Source organism: Tiliqua scincoides, chromosome 5, assembly GCF_035046505.1.
Source record: "Tiliqua scincoides isolate rTilSci1 chromosome 5, rTilSci1.hap2, whole genome shotgun sequence".
Lineage (NCBI taxonomy): Eukaryota > Metazoa > Chordata > Lepidosauria > Squamata > Scincidae > Tiliqua > Tiliqua scincoides.
The window spans coordinates 28,838,232-28,860,786 of NC_089825.1; the positions used below are offsets into that span (position 1 = coordinate 28,838,232).

General features: G+C 44.8%; 1 protein-coding gene and 1 pseudogene across 1 annotated transcript; both read left to right on the top strand.

Annotated features, from left to right (window-relative positions):
* Positions 1 to 109: 109 nt before the first annotated feature.
* Positions 110 to 15,543, top strand: TAC1 (tachykinin precursor 1). The gene is made up of 5 exons (XM_066630968.1): positions 110 to 232; positions 7,918 to 8,014; positions 9,571 to 9,594; positions 12,921 to 12,974; positions 15,494 to 15,543. Exons 1-5 carry the CDS (start codon positions 110 to 112, stop codon positions 15,541 to 15,543), a joined length of 348 nt encoding a protein of 115 aa, XP_066487065.1.
* Positions 10,360 to 10,476, top strand: LOC136654768 (5S ribosomal RNA; annotated as a pseudogene).
* Positions 15,544 to 22,555: the final 7,012 nt, after the last annotated feature.

The window sequence follows — 22,555 nt, forward strand, 5'->3', positions numbered from 1 at the left end:
GCCAGAAGGCGAGGCAGGCAGGCAGGCGCGCCGCTCCAGTCCTCGACGGCTGTCCCCCCACCTCCTGTAGGGCTGACTGGCTGCTCCTCGACGGGGAAGCGACGAGAGGATGAAGCTGCTGCTGGCTTTGGCGCTGCTAGTCCTCGTCTCCGCGCAAACCTTCGCGGAAGAGCTGGGCGACAACGACGAGCTGAGCTACTGGCCGGGCTGGTCCGAGGGCGACCAGAACAAGGTGAGAAGCGATTCTGGCCAGAAGGCAGATGCGGCCACAGCCTCGACCCCCATCTATCTTTCTTTCTTTCTTTCTTTCTTTCTTTCTTTCTTTCTTTCTTTCTTTCTTCGTAAAGGGAATAAATTGCTGGGTTGTTGCTTCGCATCAAGCCCATTGACGCCTGCTTGGGGAGAAGAAAGGGTTAATTGACCGGAGAAGTCCTTCGTACAGGAGAGTGCGGTGCCCGTGCGCTTTGGCTCCCACGGGAGCAGCCAGTTAATGTTTCCACACCTGGATCAGAACTGGGGACCTCTTTTACCCCGTTCATTCAGCCAATCTAGGGGGGAAAGATCTAGAATACTGAAGGCAGAGCGGGTGGTTCTCACACCAGGTGAGACCTGATGGGTAGGCAGGCGTCGTTTGTTTATAAAGTGCCAGTTGCCAGAGTGAGAGGACTGGTCCCTGCCCCTAGGGGCTTACAATCTTGAAAGCCACTCAGGAGAATCAGCAGAGAAATGGGGTGGAGGCAGGGGTAAACAGGAAGATTATGGCACACTCCTTGGGCTTAGGTTGTAGAGACAGGGTGTGTGTGTCAAAGGCTTTCCATTAGATAGATGGATGGATGGATGGATGGGGTGGGAGTTTGCATACATGTATGTATTTGCAGTCCTATACACTCTTACCTCGGAATAAGTCCAATCAATACAGTGGGAATTTTACTATTATTCAAAGTAATATACTGTAGTAACATCAGTATTACAAGGTACAAGAAGCTCTAGAGCAGACAAAATGAGAGGATAAGACTCTGCCCCAGAGAGCTTACAATCTACACGCATGGAGAATGGAGGCGGAGTCATCACAGGAAGAATAGATGATTGCTTCAGTCACATGTACTCAGGCTTAATGACTTCTGAGTAAATTAAGACTGGGCTACACAGCTACAGCTAGAGAAATTGGAAACTTTATTCCTGAATGTATTATCAATTAGTGAAAGTAGTAGGAGGGTAATTTCAAGTCTGGCCATAAGAATTTTCAACTTTACCCACCAAAACTCTCACCGTACATAACAGCTGTAGGCTCTTTTTATTGCCTGATTGCAGTTAATGTGGTAAAGACAGATTACTTGTTTCATATTTGAACTCCCACAGGCAGGGGAGGGAATGTAACAATGATTTCTAGACAGCTTTCCTTGAAGCTCAGGAGGCAAAGAGGCACATTGGTTTGGGGACTGAGAAGAGACAATGAATTGGCAGCGACACCTACCAAGTAAAGAAAGGCATGTCCACAAACCATATGCAAGTCTTGGTTTTCTCTCTCTCTCTCACTCACTCACTCACACACACACACACACACACACACACACACAGGTTTTCTGCATAGCACAATAAAGGGAGATGCCATCTCTGCACATTTGGTGGTTTCCCCCAAATTAAAAGACACACCAAATCCTATGCTACTCCTGGCATTTTCCTGATCTTGCTTCTGCTGTTGTTTTGTGCACTCAGCTGGTGCAAAGGGCTTCTGTGCCAAAGTTAGAGAGCAAACTCAAGACACAGTGTAATCTCTTTGGTCAATTCCATGAACATCCTGCCTGTTTCAGATCCAGAGGGTTCTCTTTGGTCCATTGTGGCAACCACCAGCATTGCCTTTTGTCCCTTTTTGGTGGCTGGGCGCTACAGGAGCCCTTGCAGCATCTTTAGCAATAATTGTCTGGCAATTTTGTGATCTTGTCTCATGTCTGGCAACTGGCCATTCACCATCAGAAGAAATGCTTCCCATGGGATGAGTAGGAGGCTATAATTGTCAAGGTGAATGTGTATCACACATATACGGACAATTAGGGTGGGATTTATTGCTCCTTGCTTTGCTGGTATTTATTTAACTTTCCCTGCTAATAAGTATCATAACCTTGAATTGAAAACTAGGAGGGGATGGGAATTAATAGGAAGGGCACTAAGCTAACATCTGTTTTTCTGAGTGCTGTCCTATTCTGAATAGACATTAAAATCAGCTGGACACCAAATACAGTAGGAACTTTGAGGGGCATGGGGTGACCCTACTGAAATGAGTCTCTGGGTGCTGACTTTGCCCTACTTATCAAGTTGATGAAACCCTTGACAAGCATGATTAGATGATCGTGGATTGGATGATCATGGATTAGATGATCAATTTCTTTTCACCACATAGTGTCATTGCACACATTAGTACGCAGGGCTGTACAGCTTGCTGTATTTCCACTGTGGACATACACCAAATGTATTTGACAGAGACCTGCAGGTAGCCTGATGAGTGTATCAGTATGACATATGCCTTTCCAAGTATATGTACACTTTAAAAAATGTAGATGCATGCTTGAAAAGGGAGTGTGTGAAATGATCCATGGTGCCATGAAAACCCGTATGGACTGTCTTGTCATTTGGGGTCCAGCATTGTGGCAGCTTCAGCCACCAAAACTGTGCACCAGTTGCTGCAAATGGAATGTTTTCCTTTACAAGCTCTTAGGAGCAGAAAACATGGCACTGGGGTACAACATTCTTTTCCGGGATATGCATTTCAGCAGGAAGTCATGGATCTTTTGAGTAAAATCCAGGCAATATGATGGAGCACATGCCATACCAGAGCATATGTTGCATGTATTGAGTCCCAGGCTGAAAGGAGATGATTGATGGAGAGCTTGTTGGGTGCTTTGTTGGGATATTTTGGCAAAATGGTAACTGTGAATGGACTAAGAATCAGTCAGTTGGCAACCTTCAGTCTCGAAAGACTATGGTATCGCGCTCTGAAAGGTGGTTCTGGAACAGCGTCTAGTGTGGCTGAAAAGGCCGATTCGGGAGTGCCCTCCCAATACAGCAGCTAAGCTTCAGTCCTCTACATGCTTACCCTTGGTAAGTCTGATTGAGCTCAATGGGACCTAGGCTGCAATTCTATCCACACTTTCCTGGGAGTAAGCCCAATTAAACAAAATTGGACTTACTTCTCAGTCCCGTCCAAATATTCCATCTCCTTTCTAATGCCCACTTTTTGGCTAATTAACACGTCCTTATCTCTAGAAACAACAGCTGTGGTGTGCAAAGGAATAAACACAGAACTCCTTATCTATAGCAATTAACCAAATTTATTGCTACCAACACTCTCGGCAATTCCTCTTGTCCAGAGGCTTTCCCTCCCCAAAACTCCACTTAACTTAGTGGGTAAAGGTCCAAAGCCTCCAGTTCAAGTCCAGTTTTCCCAGTCCAGTCTTCTGCAGCAGAGTTCCTCCTCTGTGTCCTCTCCAGCAGAGTGTCTTCTCCAGTAGGGTCCTGGCAGTCCTCTCTTCAGTACCCTTCAGCAGAGTCCTGGCAGTCCCCTTCTCCCGTAGGTTCTGGTCCATCCATGTCCCATAGATCTGGGCTCCTGTAGGTCCGGGGTGCCATCTTGGTCAGGTAGCGTCTCCCTCTGGGTCAGGGTAGCTCTGGGTCCCTTCTGAAGCTGCTCTTTATCCTTGGATGTCCCATTATCCAAAATGCAGCTCAGCTGTGAGCTACCTTGTTAGCCCCTTGTTAAGTCCAAATTAGACTCAGGTGAGCCATCGCTTCAGTCCATGTCCATTCAAAGTCCCATCAAGGTCAAATGAAGCTCAGGTGTCCATCAGAGTCTCCATTGGCCTTGATTGATTACAGCTGTGGAGCCAGCCCTGCCCTTCTCAGAGCTGTCAAACAGCTGTCAAAACATGGAATCGCTGTCAACACCACATCATCCACCTGATGATTTTCTGATCTTCCATTACAGACAGACACAGGATTGTATTGTTACTCCTGTGAAGACGCGCATAGGGGGATTGCACTGTAAGTGAATGTCCGGCCGATCTGGACTTTCCTGGATTAGAATCTTGCCTCTACCATGAATTCCCACTAGGTGACCTTAAGCAAGCCCCACCTTCAACCTCAGCTTTCTTAGCTGTAATATGGGCATAATACCACTTTATAGGGTTGTTGTAAGCAAGATAATATATGAGAAGCACTTTGCACACTCAGAAAGTGCTACACAAATGTGAAGTGTCGTCATTAGGGCTCAGTGAAGTTTCAGTGGAACTGGATAGAGAGAAAACCCTGATGTAAGGTGCCTGTTCATTTTTCCTTCCAGAAGCTTGCAACCAGAGCAGTAACAAGCCATAATGCTGCACAGTTTCTTACATTTCAAGCCCTGGTGAAAATTCCACTTTCTAATTGAAGTTGTTTGAGGATGTGAAGCCAAGTGGCTCTGGAATTAGTGTCCCCCTGGGGTTCCTCATCCTTGACCAAAGCAACACAGTGGATCCAGATTGAATCTGGAGGTTTATTTACACTTCTCTCTCCCACAGTTTTGAATAGGGAAAAGGGACCCCCCCCCCTTCAATTCTGTAAGCAGAAAAAGGGAAGCAAAACAGTACCATCTTCCTACTAAGGAGGATATCAGGGCTTAGAATGGCAGGAATGAGCAAACCGGTTTTTAAAACTAAGGGCGCAATCCTAACCCCTTATATCAGTACTTTCCAGCACTGGCATAGTGGTGCCAATGGAACATGTGCTACATCCTGCAGTTGGGTGTCACTCACGGAGGCCTCCTCAAAGGAAGGGAATGTTTGTTCCCTTACCTCAGAGCTGCATTGCCCTTATGTCAGTGCTGGAAAGTGGTTCCCAAACATTTCAGACTGATGGCTCCCTTGACCTACTAGGCCATTTGCTGCGGCTCCCCATTAGGGTTACAACCCTATACACTCTATGGGTCGGTGAGTTTTTTGCAAGGATTCCACTGCTCCCCTGGCTCGTTTCCATGGCTCCTCAGGGAGCCATGGCTCACAGTTTGGGAACCACTGACCTAAGGTATATTTGTGTTTTTTCAAGTTTTTCAGTATAGCGCCTAAAGCACCCACTATTGGAATAATTTTTGCCTGTTTTTGCCAGAGTCATTCTATCTCCATTGAAGTTCTTATACGCAGAACTTTTTCATGTTCTTTATCTTCAGTTTGCGCATCTGCAAGTATTGCCTCTATAATCCAAACCCTGTTCTTCTCCACTACTATTAAATCTGATGTATTATGTGCCAGATGTTTATTTGTTTGGATGCAGAAATCCCACAGTACTTTAACTTCTTCGTTTTCAACAACTTTGTCGGGTTTGTGATGCTACCATTTCCTGGGCACTGCTTTATTGTATTTCTTGCAAAGATTTCAGTGTGCCAGGCATGCAACTTTGTTGTGTGTTTCCAGATAATCAGTCTATGATTGTAATTATTATTTTTAGCATCTGCAGTTAGCTTTCACAAGATTGTAATTGCTAAGCAACCTGGACAAACTAATACAAACTCAGGTCTGATGAATTCGGCTGTCGTCCATGAAAGCGTGCGCTGAAATAAATTTACTAGACTTCAAGGCACCACAAGATTCGTTATTTTAGAATGAATTCATACCTGTTCATCACTTGATGACCACAACATCAAGTGATGGCTTCAAAGTATAGAATGGTCGCCACAGTCCAAACATGACTGCTTAGCTATCACTTCTCATGCTGTCTTAAATGCAGAGCTCTTTAATGGAACCAGGTCACACATTTGAGAGTGTGAACCAGAAGTGGTTTTCAATAGCTTTTCTACTATTCTGAGGCATGGAGGAGCTCTGCAGAGGGCTCCCCAAGGCTCCCTGCACCCCTCCCAGGCCAGTGTTGCTAACTATGTTAAAAAAAAACCCTTTGTCCCCTGCAGTGACACGACCCTGGGGATCACATCTTGCCTTCGCCCCTCCCCTGCCAAGACTTACCCTTGTTTCCAAACTCCCAAGGTGTTTGGAAACTGCTAGATTTAAGAGAGGAGTTTCTGGGCCAGAAAATATGATACAAGGGAAGTTCTTGCTTAAATAAAAAAATAAAACACCAAGTACACAGGTCCTGAGGCTAAGGTAGTTACCTCAGGGGACAGATTGGTAAGTGATACCCACGTCCTTTCAACTACTCACCTCTACTGATCCCTACCTCTCCCTGGATTGGAAAAGGAAGAGCCAAATAGAGCAGAAAATTAAATGTGGGGGAGAAGAGGTGGTGTGTCTGAAGTCTCTGAAACTCTAGCTTGCTACTCTTCTGTCCTCCACCTTTCCTTTCCTGCTTCATCTCCCTCTTCCATTTCCAATCCAGGAAATGAGAGAAGCCAAAGCTGGCACATCACCATGTAAGGAAGGGCAGTGTTTGGTATGCTGCCTCCGGTGCCAGGAAATCGTGGGCCAGCCCTTCAAGTACTCATTGAGTTGCCCTGTCTATACAGAGTTTGGTACGCAGTGGTTTGAAATGTGGGTCTCATTGCTTTAACAGACTGGTTGCAATTCAGTGGACTCACAATGGTATTGCAAATGTGCCTAGAGTTGCCTAAGTTGAGTTGCGACATGTGTTGATGCAATCATGCAGTTGTTCCTGGGCATGCTTTTAAGGGTCTGTTCTCATGACCATTTCAGCATGGGGCAGATACAAGAACAGTCTCACCTAATTTCACTGCCAGCTCCTTCAGGCCATGGGGAACACACATGGGATGCATCCACCATCATGCTGTGATATTTTTGGCACATCACCACTACAAAGCACCTCAATGTGGAGCAACCAATGGGAGCATTTCAGTGTATTTTGTGAACATCAGATTTAGCCTTCAATCAGTCTGTTGTGGAATGTAAAAACTCTGTTGTCTGTTGCATGCTTTTGATTTTCTGTTTATATGATTTTCCGCATAAGTAACAGCTATACCTGGCACAAAGAGGGCAATGAAGGTGTAAAGATACACTGAAAGTTTCTTGTATCAAATTTCCTAAAGATCCATGAGCCATGTCCCATTCTAAACATGGCACCCCAGGGCCAGACTGCACATGAATCATAATTCCTGACGGTTTAATAAATTTAAATTTTTTAAAAAATTAAGTTTTTCTTTAAAGGAAGTATTGGGACTGTAGATTTGATTGGAACAGCGGGACTATGGAGAGAGTGTTTAACCTTTTTTCCATGCAGTTTCCCTGATCTAAATTGCCCTTGATTCTATTGACAATATGGGGTGTGTGCGGAATACATATACAGCATTTGTAGCTTCTGATTTAGATCAAAGAAAGAACTCGGGAAAATGGTAGAGTATACTTTGAGTTCCTTGGAAGAAGGGTGGGACAGAAATGTCATGAGGGACTGTGCCATTCAGCACATGTTGACTCTGTTTCCCAGTTTCTTGTTGGTCTGTACTTGCCAAAATCTCTAGGAAAAGACAGTTCCAAAATATGACTCTTCAGATTCAATTTGAGATCCGAGCCTAACCTCTGTCACAAGGAGGCAACTAGGGGGCAGCAGAAATATAACTACCTCTATGCAACTCAGAAAGCATCACAGCTACTGGCCAATCACACCTGAGCTGGATATCTGCAGTATTCTGATTTCCCTTTTTCCTCTATCACCTTAAAACCGGTCCAGAGGACTCCATGCCTTCTCTCCCCCTCTCTAGTTTGTCCTCACAGTTACCCTATGATGTTGGCTAGGCTGAGAGAGGATGTATAGCCCAAGCTCCCAAGCTCCCCCAGTTTGCTTCCTGCTCCTAGTTCAGCACTCCTACCTCTATGTAATATTGTCTCTGCAACAGCTCCAGCTATATAGTATCCATCACTTTTTCATGAACACAATATAGCAGTAGCTTAAACTGCGTGCTCCACTAATCATACAATATTCCCATTTCAGGAGGAGCTGCCATTACCCTTTGAACACTTTCTCCAGAGAATTGCCCGGCGACCCAGACCTCAGCAGTTTTATGGCTTAATGGGCAAGCGAGATGCTGGTGAGTCTCATTTTCGAACCCTGAATGCAACTTGACGGACTGATAATGCATGAAAATCTCTGTTTAATCTGTTTTTAGCCCTATATTCTTTTAAACTGCCCTTTTGGGGGGAAAACATTTTAATAAATATAAAAGTAAATATAAATAATCATATTTATAAAGCATTAAAATGTGCAAGGCGCTATACAGAAGAGATAAGCTTCCTTCCTACCAGGAGAAAACACTTGCTAATATGTTCCTGGTGCATTCCATCAGATTTTTCTTTTTCCACCTTCTCACTTCAGCAGATGTGAGAGATGCTTTGACAGTTCAGTGAGAGATACAGAGATTATTACTGCTTAAATAAGAGGGGAAAACTTGTATATACACATGCATATGTAATAAAGTCTCTCTGAACTGCTGCCATTATGTAAATATTCCACTGACATCGATAGTACATTTTGAAATCAACAGGTTTTGGATTAAATCCTAGTATTTTATCTAAAGTGGATGAGATTTGGGTTCTCAATTCATCTACTGCTCGATGTCATTTACAGTGAAGAGATGTTAAATAAGTGGGGAAATGGTTTTGAGTTTTAGATTGGTTGAACTTGCCGTGTTAAGAATTGTCAATTGTTATGCAGTTCAAATCTGTATTAAACTGGAAACCTGACTCCAAAGATCTGAAGCAAAAGTGAGAATAGGAGTCTGAGATATCATTATTTCATTTTTTTTTACTTCTATGGGCCAAGATCCCACGAACCAAGAAACTAGTTCCCACGAGTCCAAGGACTCCTACCATACACCAAATGAAACCCAGTCTGCAGAATGGAAAATTGCTTTTAAGCAGAGCGCACATCTACCCTTCTTTTCAGTTGCTTTGACTTTTTGCAGACGATATAGCCCCTGAGGATACAGCACATAGCAGAAGCCTGTTATGTGGAGTGAATGGGCTTCTTAGCCTTTCCTTCATGCCATTATTCTGTTGCAAATTAGAAAAATATTTCTAGCTGTTTTTATTCCCCCCACAGGAGAAAAGATATGCGTTTATGGTTTGCTTTTCACCGTAAATCATCATAAATGGGGGTTTGCCAAGTTGTGTTTTTTTTAAGGCACAGATCAGAAAAATGCAGAATCATATACTGTGTAATAGCCTATTACTAATAGGTATCTAAATTTGTTGTCTTTGTTTCATAATGCATAAAATCAGGGCATGTAATGATACCATTGAAATCCATAGTGAAACCATTAAATGTTATTTTCCAAAATGATGGCATCAAGAATGTTTCTTGCAGGAGTACACAGTGAAAGGGGGGGGGGAAGGATTGTATGAAAGCATATTCATTTTTAATGGCGCTTGTATAAGGAAGCTTCCAGTGCGTTGCGCCCACATTCCAAAGCAGACCCAATACGTGAGCATGAATTATTCAGAAAAAAATGTGTACATTAATTGTCGCATAGAGGTCACCTGCTGACGCTCACTGCATTTCTTCTTTTCATTGAAATGATACAATAAAATGATATCTCTGCTAATGTCGCAAAAGTACAGCTAATGTTTATTTTTGTCTTTTTTCTAGGATATGGCTCACTCTCCCACAAAAGTAAGTTGAAACTGGTTTTATTGGAAATTTATCTTGATAAATATTTACTAAAATAAGCTGCCTTTCTCTGGGGAAAACACTCGTGGTGACTGAAAACAGTACATTAACTGATTTCTTCCCCAATTTTCCTGTACATAGTTATCCCCTGATTCTTATTACTTACAGTTCTGTTCCACAGTTCTAAGGAGCTTACAGCAGCATACATGAATTGTCACCCATTTTATTCACACAACATCCCTGTGAGATAGGTTAGGGCAGCCATTTTCAACCAATGTGCCATGGCACATTGGCGTGCCATGAATGGTCCCCAGGTGTGCTGTGGGAATTTAGGACAGGGTCATTTATTAGTAGGACCATTGGCGGATGTCTCCCCCCCCCCCATTGGCAACACATTGTGCCTTGTCAATAGTCAAAAAACAGACGGCGTGCCTTGACCATTTTAGTGTCTTGCCAGTGTGCAATGAGATGAAAAAGGTTGAAAATCACTGGGTTAGGGTAAGAGAGGATTACTGTCCTACAGCCACAGGATGAGCTTCATGGCTGAGAAGGGATTTGATCCAGATCCAAACTTCTAACCACAACACCATATTGGCTCTCAATGCAACTCATACCCAAGATTGCAAACTTACGGTCAATTCTGAATACTCCAACCCAGCAACTCCAGTCTGCACACAGAACTGTTGATATACATTCAGGGGGTCTGCAGGAAGAAGAGCTGCTCCATTCCTGTCTGTATTAGGAAATCCCTCAAATTGCACTGGCTTCATCCACAACTGCTACCCTGCACATGCCCAATCTCGTCTGATCTTGGAAGCTAAGCAAGGTCAGGCCTGGTTAGTACTTGGATGGGAGACCGCCTGGGAATACCGGGTGCTGTAGGCTTATACTATAGTCTTTCGAGACTGAAGGTTGCCAACCATCCACAAAGAATATCATGCAACACTAAAGTGAAAAGAGCAGTCCCTACAAACCATGGCCCCATTCCAACCACAATCAAGTAACAACCATAGGAAGTCACAATCCAATTTTTGACTATGGCATGGGGAAAGGTGGATAGGGTTAATCCCTTTCCCTTGTGTCATGATCCTGATAAAATTCACCTCCTCCTGCAAAACTGCTGTTTGTCTCCAGAGGGAAGCTGCTGTTTTCACCATAGTGGCTTCTTCCCAGGGCAAATGGCTTTTAAGCAGTGATTTTCACTGAGACCATGATATGGGGAAAAAATGTAATCCCCCCGTCCCCCTGCTCCATGGTCCCAATTCATACTGGCAGCTCCACACAGTTGCTAGTATAGGGAAAAAAACGTATAAATGGAAATGCGAAGAGATGTTTTTATGATGAATGAGGCTTCTGGAATTCTGGACTGATGGCTTTATTAAATCTCTAGAATCTTGTATTCGAATGACCGTTTTCATAGTTTGACTCTAAATCATGCTGGCTTAAGTGGAGAACAGGGCCTTCTTCTCCCAAGGCTCTGTTCACTCATTTAGCCATCCTTAGCAATGGCTGTCAAAGTTATGGTCTGCCAGACAAAGCTCTGAAGGGAATTTTTTTTAAAAAAGGTCTGATTCCTGAAAGCCCTGCAATTTATTTGGTGTTGATCCATGGTTTAAACTCAGCAAAACTCTTTCTGAAGATAGATCTGCAGGTTGTGTTCATAACCCAACCTGTTGAACAAAGAGCGGTCCTTTTGCACTTTGTCAAGCCAGAACCCTGAACAGTGGGGAGATCAGCCCCTCCATTATGAAATATTTCTTTTAAAGGAGGGAACTTAAGAGACTTTTAGAATCTTTGTCATAATCCGGTGGTTACCAAATTTCCGAGGGGTCACAGCACCCTGCTTTTGTGGTGGCCTCTTTTTCTTGGCTCTCCTGGGCACTACCATCATGGATCACATGAGATCTCCTTCTATTCTCATGAGAATTGTGTGAGATCTCATGCAAGCTAAGATGGCAGAGCCCAGGAGAGCTGGGAAGAAGAGGCTGCCAGGGATATCCTACAGCACCCTTATGAGCTCGTCGCAGAGCCTAAAGGTGCTGCAGCTAACAGTCTGAAAACCGTTGTTCAGAATCTGTTGACTAATAGACTGGTTTTTGGGTTTTATAGAGTGCACAAAAAACACATAGACAAACTGTGCTAACCCCCAAACAGCATCAGGTAGTTATTCCCCTCCCCTACACTCACAGGGAAACAAATCACTCTTCACATCCTTCCCAGACCAGATATCGGCTTGTATCCAAAGCCAATTAATCCTGACTAAGCATTATTGAAAGCCTTGGGACTTTAATTAGTCATGACCAACTTCATGTCACTGATTTCAGTGAAAGCTCTTTGAAATCAATGAAACAGAGTTAGGGCCCAATCCTATCCAACTTTCCAGCACTGTTGCAGCCACAATGCAGTTTCTGTGACTGCCCCCCCCCCTCAACCTCAGGATCTCAGGATGCAGTGCATGCCCCCTTGGCATGATTGCATCAGTGCTGGGAACATAGATAGGATTGGGCCCTTAGTCACTTTGCAAGCATTCAGTACTGGAACATATCAATAGTAATTAATAAAGTATCACTGCCTGCCAAGACTGTAGGTAGTGGTACCTGCTAACTAATAACCCTTGCTAATGAAATAACCACAGGGGTGTGTCTCTTTAGATTTAAAACAACAAATAAGGTCACAGAGATGTGATACAAGTTTATAACAAGATTATGAATGGTGTGCACAGAACTGAGAGACAGGAATTCTTCTCCCTGTCTACAAATAAAATGGAGTACCCAGAAGAACGAATTGGCAGTAGCGGCAGAGCAGACAGACAGAAAGTCCTGCTTCCCATCACTCATAACGTTATGAAATCCTCTATTCCGAGATGCAGTGATGGCCTCTAGTTTTGAAGGCTTGAAAAGGGAATTTGAAACATGCACAGAGATGCAATCTACCAACAGCTATATTAGCCATGAGAGCTAACTATATCTCTGAGCACCAGGTGCTGGGGACAGACACATTAGACTAGTTGCTTTCATGCTGTTTGTAAGTTTCTCATACATACAGTACAGCACAAGAATCTTGAACCTGAGCTCTGATCCAGCAGGAGATTTTCTCCTAAGAACATAAGAAAGAGCCCCGCTGAATCAGGTCAAAGTCCCATGTAGTCCAGCTTCCTGTTCAGAGAGGAGTTTGGGGTACTGGCTTGAAAGAAACAGAAAAAGGAGTGATTTGCAAACCAGGCGAAGAGCAGACAGCTTTAGAGAGGTGGACAGGCGGCTGCATGAGGACCGCAGGTGGCATATTTCATATGTATTTAAATTCCCCCCCCCCCCAAATATATTTTGCAGGACAAAAAAAAGAATCATTTGTTGGACTCATGGGCAAAAGATCTTTAAATCCTGGTATGTATGATCTACAGCTCAGGCTCAAAGCACAGTCTCTTTTCTCTACCATTTTAATTTTTTAACAGAATGTTGGCAGCACATCCCTTTTACAAAGAGAGGGAGAATTGCTCTTTAGGCATCGATACATCGTAGAATGCCCAACATGGTACATACTGTTTCTCTGTCACCATAACCTCACGGACCTTTTATTCCAATTCTCCTTTCTTTTGCTCAAGAGACACATGCATTAGTTGTTTGTGCTGGCATTTAGTGCAGCCACTTTTGCTCTGCCTTCAGCCCCAGTGTGTCCCTCTAAAGTTATGTCTAATCTCCTTATGAAATGGCATCCTGCTGTTGCTGATTTATTATGATTTCATTTACAAATTTCAAGTGCAACGGCCACTCGTGTGTGTCCGCAAAGCCGGTATTTATCTCACACCAAAAGATGCAATGGATATAAATATGTTCTTAGATGACTGAGAGTTTTTCAAGACACACTTTCTCTGCTATTTCCTTAAGTGGATTGGGGAGGCAAATCACCTTATGCCATTTGGAATTATCAAAATATGCTTTGGAAAATATTTTCTGAAATTACAATGGTCAATTACTTTATTTTCCACCCAGCTGTATTCACAGCTGAAATGTTATGCATGTATCCTCTTTAGTTTTACAAATTGCTATGAATCACAAGCAATTGAGTGAAGGATTTATCTCAGAGAGGAATCGCCATTAAACGCTCCTGCATTCCATAATGCCGATTGACAGACTCGAAGCTTGCATTGGGATTCAATATCTATTGTCATCTGGTGTCTGAAAATATAGGAAGCACAAATAACCATGGTTTTTAGATCTTATTATTTTAAAATTGCTGTAATGGATAGAATAATTTCCAGGTAGTTCCCTAAAGTGGGATGAACAATAACTAGACATCACCACACCGCAGTCTGAATGTGCCCAGACTGAGATGTTACATCCCACTTTCAGTGCTTGTTGCTTTGCTGATAGAACCAAAATCCACAGAGCTAATGAACTGAAGATCGGGAAATAGAGAATTGGCTCCTGTCATTAACAGAAGTGTTCTACGTTTGACATGCAGAAACCAGAGAATGAACTAGGATTGCTTCTTTGTGTGATGCAGACAATTCCGACTGAAAATTGAACAGAATTCTTTACAAATATTTTGTGTTAGTTAATCAAACTTTGATGCACGATCTGTTCATTCCCAAGAAGTCAGTCTCTCTCTGAAAAGCATCTCCCTGAAAAACATCTAACAACATTAATAGAAAATTGAAGTCCTGAAAGATGTGTGAAGATTAGAGATTATATACTATAAACATTAGAGATCCCATAATGTAATTTTGTTTTCCTGTGCGGATTGGATAGCATTTTCTTAGTAAAAGGCATTCTCATCCCCCTCCCTCCCATTGTACTACAATTATGCTGGCTAAGCTAATTCAAAGTGAGGGAACTGATAGAACTTCTGCTACGTCCTGCAGACAGATACTCAATAATTTCTACGGAGTGGTTTGGATGACACTAGGAGCAGGATTTTCGCACCTCACTCTTCCTTCAGGCACACCCTTGTCTAAATTGTGTTCATCTGAGCCCCTCCTTCACAGTCACCTACTGCTTTGTTTGAGTCAGCTCTTAAAATACTGTCTGAATTGAACCAAAGCTGACAGCAACCTAGAATATGGTCTTGATTTATTCGAAGTTCTTGGTAGAATCTCTTCTGTTCTAACATGGAGTTCAGGATCCAGTAGAGCTCTGCTCCACTGGTCCCAGCCCCCTCCTTCCTCCCCCGTCCCACCCTCCCCTGCCCCATTCCGCTCACTCCCCACCTCCTCCCTGCCCCGATACTACTTATTTTCAGACAGTGCTGCTGGACAGTGCTGCTCCTCTATGGGGAACTCGTGCAAGGAAAGCGCCGTACAGGTAGACCACAGCTGCGATACAAGGACATCTGCAAGAGGGATCTGAAGGCCTTAGGAGTGGACCTCAACAGGTGGGAAACCCTGGCCTCTGAGCGGCCCGCTTGGAGGCAGGCTGTGCAGCATGGCCTTTCCCAGTTTGAAGAGACACTTGGCCAACAGACTGAGGCAAAGAGGCAAAGAAGGAAGGCCCATAGCCAGGGAGACAGACCAGGGACAGACTGCACTTGCTCCCAGTGTGGAAGGGATCGTCACTCCCGAATCGGCCTTTTCAGCCACACTAGAGGCTGTTCCAGAACCACCATTCAGAGCGCAATACCAGAGTCTTTCGAGACTGACGGTTGCCAACATGCCATGCTGCTGGAGTACCAGCTGGCCCTCCAAGTGGCTCTGAGCCTCAGTGCCAACTGGGTACTGGCTCAGCACCATCAGCTCCTTCTCTAAGGGTGCCACAGACGTCCTTATGGCTCATACTGCCGGTGCTAAAGGGCTCAGGATTGCACCTCATGATGGGGCCAGCCCTAGAGTCATTTATCTTGATTAGTACTCATATGTTCCTGCCACTCAATTAATGATTCATGTTTTGTCATTTTGTTTCCCTCTCAGGATCTTCTGAATGGAACACAGCACAGATGTATGACAGGAGACGTAAATGAGCCATCCTTGTCCATTCTGTACCAAACCTTTGTTTGTTTAAATGGCCAAGTCAATGTAATATATATATAAAAAAAAAAATAGCCATTCTATGGAATAATTATTTATTTAATACTCTTTGGGTTTTCTTGAGTTGTAAATTCAATAAAAATGATTAATATTTTTTCCTATTGTAAACGAGATACATGCAGTACACAGGTGCGCAGTGGATTCTACTATGATAACTACATATGGAGGACAGGAATCAGTGGTGTTTAACAACAAAGCACATTATTTGATATGGTCTGTGACGAAAGATGTTTGCCAAATTTAAAGAAAAAGGTGATAAAAGAAATAAAAATACATTATTTGGCTAATTTAAAGCAATCGTATCGGCTTCACTACCAATGCCAAGTGAACCTGGTGTCTAGTGCCTCAATTTGTGTGCATAGCAAAGAATGTACTGTAATTTCTGTAGCCAAAATATATTTGTATCATCGCAACATATTTTTAGAGACTTCCAGTGATTTAAAAAGCAAAACAAACATGGGAGCCAGAATCTCCAGTTCATGAAACCAACTGAGGCAGTGACCTTCAATGGTGGATGGGGTGGGGGTAATCTGCCTCTCTCTGTCCATCTACCTCCCTCTTTATATACTTCCATTCCATTCCTCTCTTCCTTTCAACTACAGAGAGGAGAAGTACAGAGGTGTATTTAGGCACAAACAAGAAGGGCATGTCCTCTGGGCGCCACTTGATGGGGAGCGCACCGCTGAAGGAACTAGAAGGAATGGGGGCAGCCAGATCGCGGGGATGCCACCACCAGCTCCTCATGTTTCAGCAGCTCTGCAGTCTGGCTGCCACCCCCATTCCTTCTCCTTTGGAGATTCTCATTGGGCCTCTAAAGGAGAAGGAATTGGGGGGGGGAGTAGATCGCAGGATTGTTGCCACCATTGTCTCCACCTTGGAAGTGGAAGCCAGAAAATGTGACATCATAACATCGGGCACTGCTGCCTGTAGTGACAGCTCTGGGGAAATGGCAGGGGCAACAGTTGGCATACTGCTGAAAAAGGGGTGTGTCTGCCTGATTGGGAGGAAGGACTCCGACCTCTCTAAATGCTGTTGTCATGCTTCAAATGCATCCAAATCAGCCCAGTCCTTAATCTGTAACATTAGAACCAGGCAGGCTCAATGTTCTCAAAAACATCCCCCTGCGACCTGTAAGCAGCTGAGAGTGACTATTGGGTTCTCAGCTATAAGGAAAGAAAGCATGTTCTGGAATGATCAGCAGTTAGCCTTCATCTGTAGGAAACCATCTCTGCTAGTACACAATAAGAGAGTTGTGAGCTTTGGCAATGAATGTCATCAACAGGTTCCTGATCTGAGCCGTGGACAGTTAAGCAGAGGAATTCTAAATCCCCATCAGGGTCATTTCATCACCTCTGCCAGAGTGCACAATGGAAACCTTCCTATAAGTGCCATTTTCTTGCTATTAATAACCAATGTGGTCTTGTGATGCTGCCTGAAACAATCAGACCATCAGTCCATTTAGCTCAGTCTTGTGCACACTGACTAGCAATAGCTCTTCAGGGGTAGCCCACAGCCACCCTCCTTCAGCCGGCTGCCTCCATGGAGCCCAGAGCACCCATCATCTCCTCATATTGTAGGGTGCAAGAAGGGGATGGGGAGAGCTTAGCTGTGCTCCTGTCACACATGTCTTTTAAAATGGGCCTGATATAACAGTTTCACTTGTGGACGTGTAGCATCTTTCCACCTATTGTGTATGACAAACTGTTCAGAAGAGACCTAAACTATGCATATATATGGAACCCCCAATATCTCTGAAGGACACACTAAGTTGTGCTACCAAAGTTTGATCCTTGTTTCAGGAATTGTTGGAACTGTTTTATTTCACTTCATGTTTGTTTGAGAGGATAGAAAATTACTTCAGCTCTGATGTGTTTCCACAACCATTTCTTTCTTTTTTTACCCAAAGACAACACAGCAGAAGCAACACTTTTCATCATGAAACCTTCATGAACTCAGAAGAGGGATTGGTTCACAGTTATACACAAGGACTCCTAGATCAAGGAATGTGGGACTCTGCTCCATCTATGCTAAGCATCCTCTGCAAAAATCAATAATGCTTTTTGATAATAATGGTGTCAATGGGCAATTTTCACAATGGAGAGAGGTGAAAAGCGGTGTGCCCCAAGGATCTGTCCTGGGACCGGTGCTTTTCAACCTCTTCATAAATGACCTGGAGACAGGGTTGAGCAGTGAAGTGGCTAAGTTTGCAGACGACACCAAACTTTTCCGAGTGGTGAAGACCAGAAGTGATTGTGAGGAGCTCCAGAAGGATCTCTCCAGACTGGCAGAATGGGCAGCAAAATGGCAGATGCGCTTCAATGTCAGTAAGTGTAAAGTCATGCACATTGGGGCAAAAAATCAAAACTTTAGATATAGGCTGATGGGTTCTGAGCTGTCTGTGACAGATCAGGAGAGAGATCTTGGGGTGGTGGTGGACAAGTCAATGAAAGTGTCGACCCAATGTGAAGTGAAGAAGGCCAATTCTATGCTTGGGATCATTAGGAAGGGTATTGAGAACAAAACGGCTAGTATTATAATGCCGTTGTACAAATCTATGGTAAGGCCACACCTGGAGTATTGTGTCCAGTTCTGGTCGCCGCATCTCAAAAAAGACATAGTGGAAATGGAAAAGGTGCAAAAGAGAGCAACTAAGATGATTACGGGGCTGGGGCACCTTCCTTATGAGGAAAGGCTACGGCATTTGGGCCTCTTCAGCCTAGAAAAGAGACGCCTGAGGGGGGACATGATTGAGACATACAAAATTATGCAGGGGATGGACAGAGTGGATAGGGAGATGCTCTTTACACTCTCACATAATACCAGAACCAGGGGACATCCACTAAAATTGAGTGTTGGGCGGGTTAGGACAGACAAAAAAAAATATTTCTTTACTCAGCGTGTGGTCGGTCTGTAGAACTCCTTGCCACAGGATGTGGTGCTGGCGTCTAGCCTAGAAGCCTTTAAAAGGGGATTGGACAAGTTTCTGGAGGAAAAATCCATTATGGGGTACAAGCCATGATGTGTATGCGCAACCTCCTGATTTTAGAAATGGGTTATGTCAGAATGCCAGATGCAAGGGAGGGCACCAGGATGAGGTCTCTTGTTATCTGGTGTGCTCCCTGGGCTCTTTGGTGGGCCGCTGTGAAATACAGGAAGCTGGACTAGATGGGCCTATGGCCTGATCCAGTGGGGCTGTTCTTATGTTCTTATGCTTTTAGAGGCATAGTTGAAGGGGGGGGGAGGGAAAGCCATTTCCCCTCTTTATAACATTTCTGACTTGGAAGCATTAGCCCAATTTTCTGTCCAGCCACTTTGATCTGTGGTCTTAGCAATGGAATTTGCTGTAAATGTTCATCTTAGACACATGAGATTCAACAGCAATCTCCTAAGGCTGGTTTTAAAACCCTATCTCTAGTTCTTGCCTGTGACACCTAGTGACTCCCCTCACCTCTCCTCAACTCAGGCTCAATTTCAAGCTCTTTTTTGACCTTGTTGTGCTCCCAACAACACCTTCTGGAACAAAGTTGGATTCACAAGAAGGGCCTGGTGGGGCACATGTTGAGGGCTTATGACCATGCAAAGTCCCAAATTTGTACCTGGTCAACCCCTAAGAGAGTGAGGGCACTGGACTGTGAGTGAGAGAGGAAAGAGACTCTGGGAGGGATTGGGGGCTTCACCTGTCTCCCTCAGCATCAAGCACTGCGGCCACCACTGGCTCCACAGTAGGGCCTCTGAGAGGAATTTTATCGGGGTACAACGTTTCTTTTGGGCCCCTTCCCTTTTCCATAATTTCATAATTTCTACCTATTACAGTATATAAAAGCATGTAGGCTTATGCAAAATATGAATGCTAGTCTTCACACAATATATGCAAACATTTTATGAGATCCCAGGAAATCCCTGGCTCCCCTTCTTTGGTTCCTGGGCCCCCTTTTTCATCCTGGGTACAGGTACGATGTATCTTCTAAACCCCCCTCTCATGGACCTTGAAGGAGGGAGTGTGGGAGAGCTGGAGAGCTGGGAGATCCTTCCTTCAGGAGGCTGAATGGTTCTCCAATGGTCCAAGGCCAATAGCTAGAATTTCTCATCTCCACATTCAACTAACAGTTATTTTCTTTTCTTGCCCATTTCCAGTGGTTTTTGGTCTGTGTTGTTTCTCTCCCTTTTCTCTTAACTACCTCTTCTGGCTCTCTCTGCTGGACATTTTCCATAACTGCATTCAATTTCAACACTGTACAGTATCTGAGTATAGTTCTCCAAAGGTTCATTGCTGTAATTCTGTCCACTTTTCCGGGTTTTCTTTCCTTCCCCTTGCTTTTGGGTTTTAAAAAACATACTTTTAATACTTGCCTAGCTCTGTTCATTGATTATTTAGTAGTTTAGTTAGTACTCCCAACCAGGCAGAGGCACCTTTTCAAGTGCTGCTCCTCTTCAGTTAAGTAACTAGAGGGGGTCCTGGGGATGCTCAGCCAGAGGGATGCGGGCGCAGCATCCGGGATGCAGGTGAGGATGCAGGCAGGCAGTGCCCTCATTTGCATGCGCAGAGCCCATTGGAGGACGGAGCCCCGCCCTCCGCACAGGTAAAGGGGAGTCCCGCAGACGCTGGAGGAACGGCAGGCGAGTGGCTCACCGCCGGGGGGGGGGGAGGCTGAGACACCCTAAACCGGCTTCCGAGCAGCCCCTGCATCAGCCAGAAGCATTGCACGCACAAAAGTTCTGGTAGGCATAGAATGCACCTGCGGAACGGGTTGCCACTTGACGGCTCGGGTGACCGGAGACTGGAAGTGGGCCCGATTAAGTGCTAGATCAGTGGCCTCACTTAGGGGGGGCCGCGGGGATCAACTGTCCGGGCTGCACTTTTGGGGGGGGGGCAGCCGCCTGCTGAGCAGTTTCCATCCTTCTGCATCCCAGGGATGGACGGGCTGGCAGGGCGCTGAAGCCGCACAGAAGCACTCTCATCTCCAGGCCGGGGGTGAAGGGCGTCCAGAAGGCCAGCGTCTCCCTGGCCGGCTCCTGCGGCCGCTGCCTCCCCCTGGCGGCTTGCAGAGAGGCGAGGAGGCGCCTGAGTGCTGCTCGAGGAGCAACCAAGCCTGGACTGCGATTTCAGGCTGCAGTCCACCTAGGCATGTCTACTCAGAAGTAAGTCTCACTGGATTCAGTGGGGCAGACTCCCAGGAAAGTGTGGATAGGATTTCAGCCTTAAAGCCCAATCCTGTGCATGTCTACTCAGAAGTAAGTCCCATGTTGGTTAATGGTGCTTACTCCCAGGAAAGCGTGGATATGATTGCAGCCAAGCTCCTAAGTAGCAGCTGCTTCTTTTCCCTGAGAAACGTTGCCCCTTCCCTTTCCCAGCTGTGCCCCTGAATGATTGATGCCAACCCAGACTGCGCAGCATCTTCCACTCCCCAGGAGAAGGTCACTGACTTGCAAAAGCAGCGGGCATCCATCCCACCCCCGCCCATCACCCTCCTTCTCGCCTGCTGGAGAAATCCTCAGGCCTTTAGAGGAGGCAGGAGTGGCACAATGGATGCCAAGGGAGAGAAGTCATCATTTAACCCAGCACTGCTGCCGCCTCTTCCTTGGGTGATTGGTGGAGGGAATGCTGAGCACTGCAGCCATAACAGTGGTGGTGGTACCAACAGCAGTGGCACTGGGCACCAAGAGGAGAATGAGAGCTTACTTCTCTGCTGTGGCAGAAGCATGGAGGAGAGGAGATCAGTGGACTTTGAATGTTGGCACCATAACCCACCAACTTCCTTTACACTTCCTCTTCTGCTCCATTCCTCTCTTAATTTTCAAACATAGGCAGCTGCAGGAGGAGCAGCTGGCACTCCACAAGGCAATGGCATTTAGCATGGCAATGCCCACGCAAGGGGGAAATAGCCAGGATAGTGTAGTGATTTGAGAGTTGGACTTAGACCTGGAAGACTCAGGTTGAAATCCCCACTCAATTCAACAACCTTTATTAGCATGGAGAAATCCCCACTCATTCAGAAGTTTTCTGGGTGACCTTGTCCAGTCACTCTCAGCCTCACCTATCACTCAAGGTTGTTATGAGGCCAAAAGGAGGGAAGGAATCACGTACACCACCATGAGCTCCTAGGGCCATATAAAATATGAAAAATAAATAAAATTAAATAAACATTTGGCATGTCACCTCAGGTGCCAGGGGGTTGCAGGCCAGCTCTGCATCACTATGGGCCAATACTTAACTAGTCTGACTGGTCTCATGTGATAAAAGATGTTTGCATACATTCTAGTACCTCCCCTCACATTCAGGGGAAGTGGGGGCATTTTTCTTTAATCATGAAGAGTGATTAAAGAAAAACGTCCCCAATTCCTCCAAACACAAGAGAGGGACCAGCACATACATCTTATACCATGTGGGACCAACCAGTCAAGCAGATGAATATCATCTGAACCAGATCTTCCAATGTAGTAAGTCAATATATACTTATGTGTGGGTGTTCTTCCTTTTGTAGTCTGGTACTTAATGGCCAACTGATTTAATTGAATTCTTTTCATTTACTTCTAGTATTATGGGAAAGTGCTCACTTTCAACAAGCTGCCAAGGAACCCAGAACCAACCACTTCAAAGTTTCCCTGTCAACATCAAAGCCACATTGAAGCTAGGAGTGGCCACCCATGTGAACCTTCCATCTTTTCATCTCGCTGTGATAGTTTGTTCAGTTAATATACAGGTATTCACAGTGTAAAGTGTGCACTCAAAGTGTCCTTAGTCTGATTTGTGAGGAGACATTACAAGCAATATTCACCATCATCCATCCAAAATGCTCCCTGTAGAAAGAAAAGGTTCGTTTTAATCTATTTGTGTGCCTATAAAACGAAAGGCATAGAAACCACCTCAGATGCAGAGGTGACCATTTACCCTGATGAGAATGGAGAGAGAAGAGCTTTCTAACTGTCCACAAAGTGATGTCTATT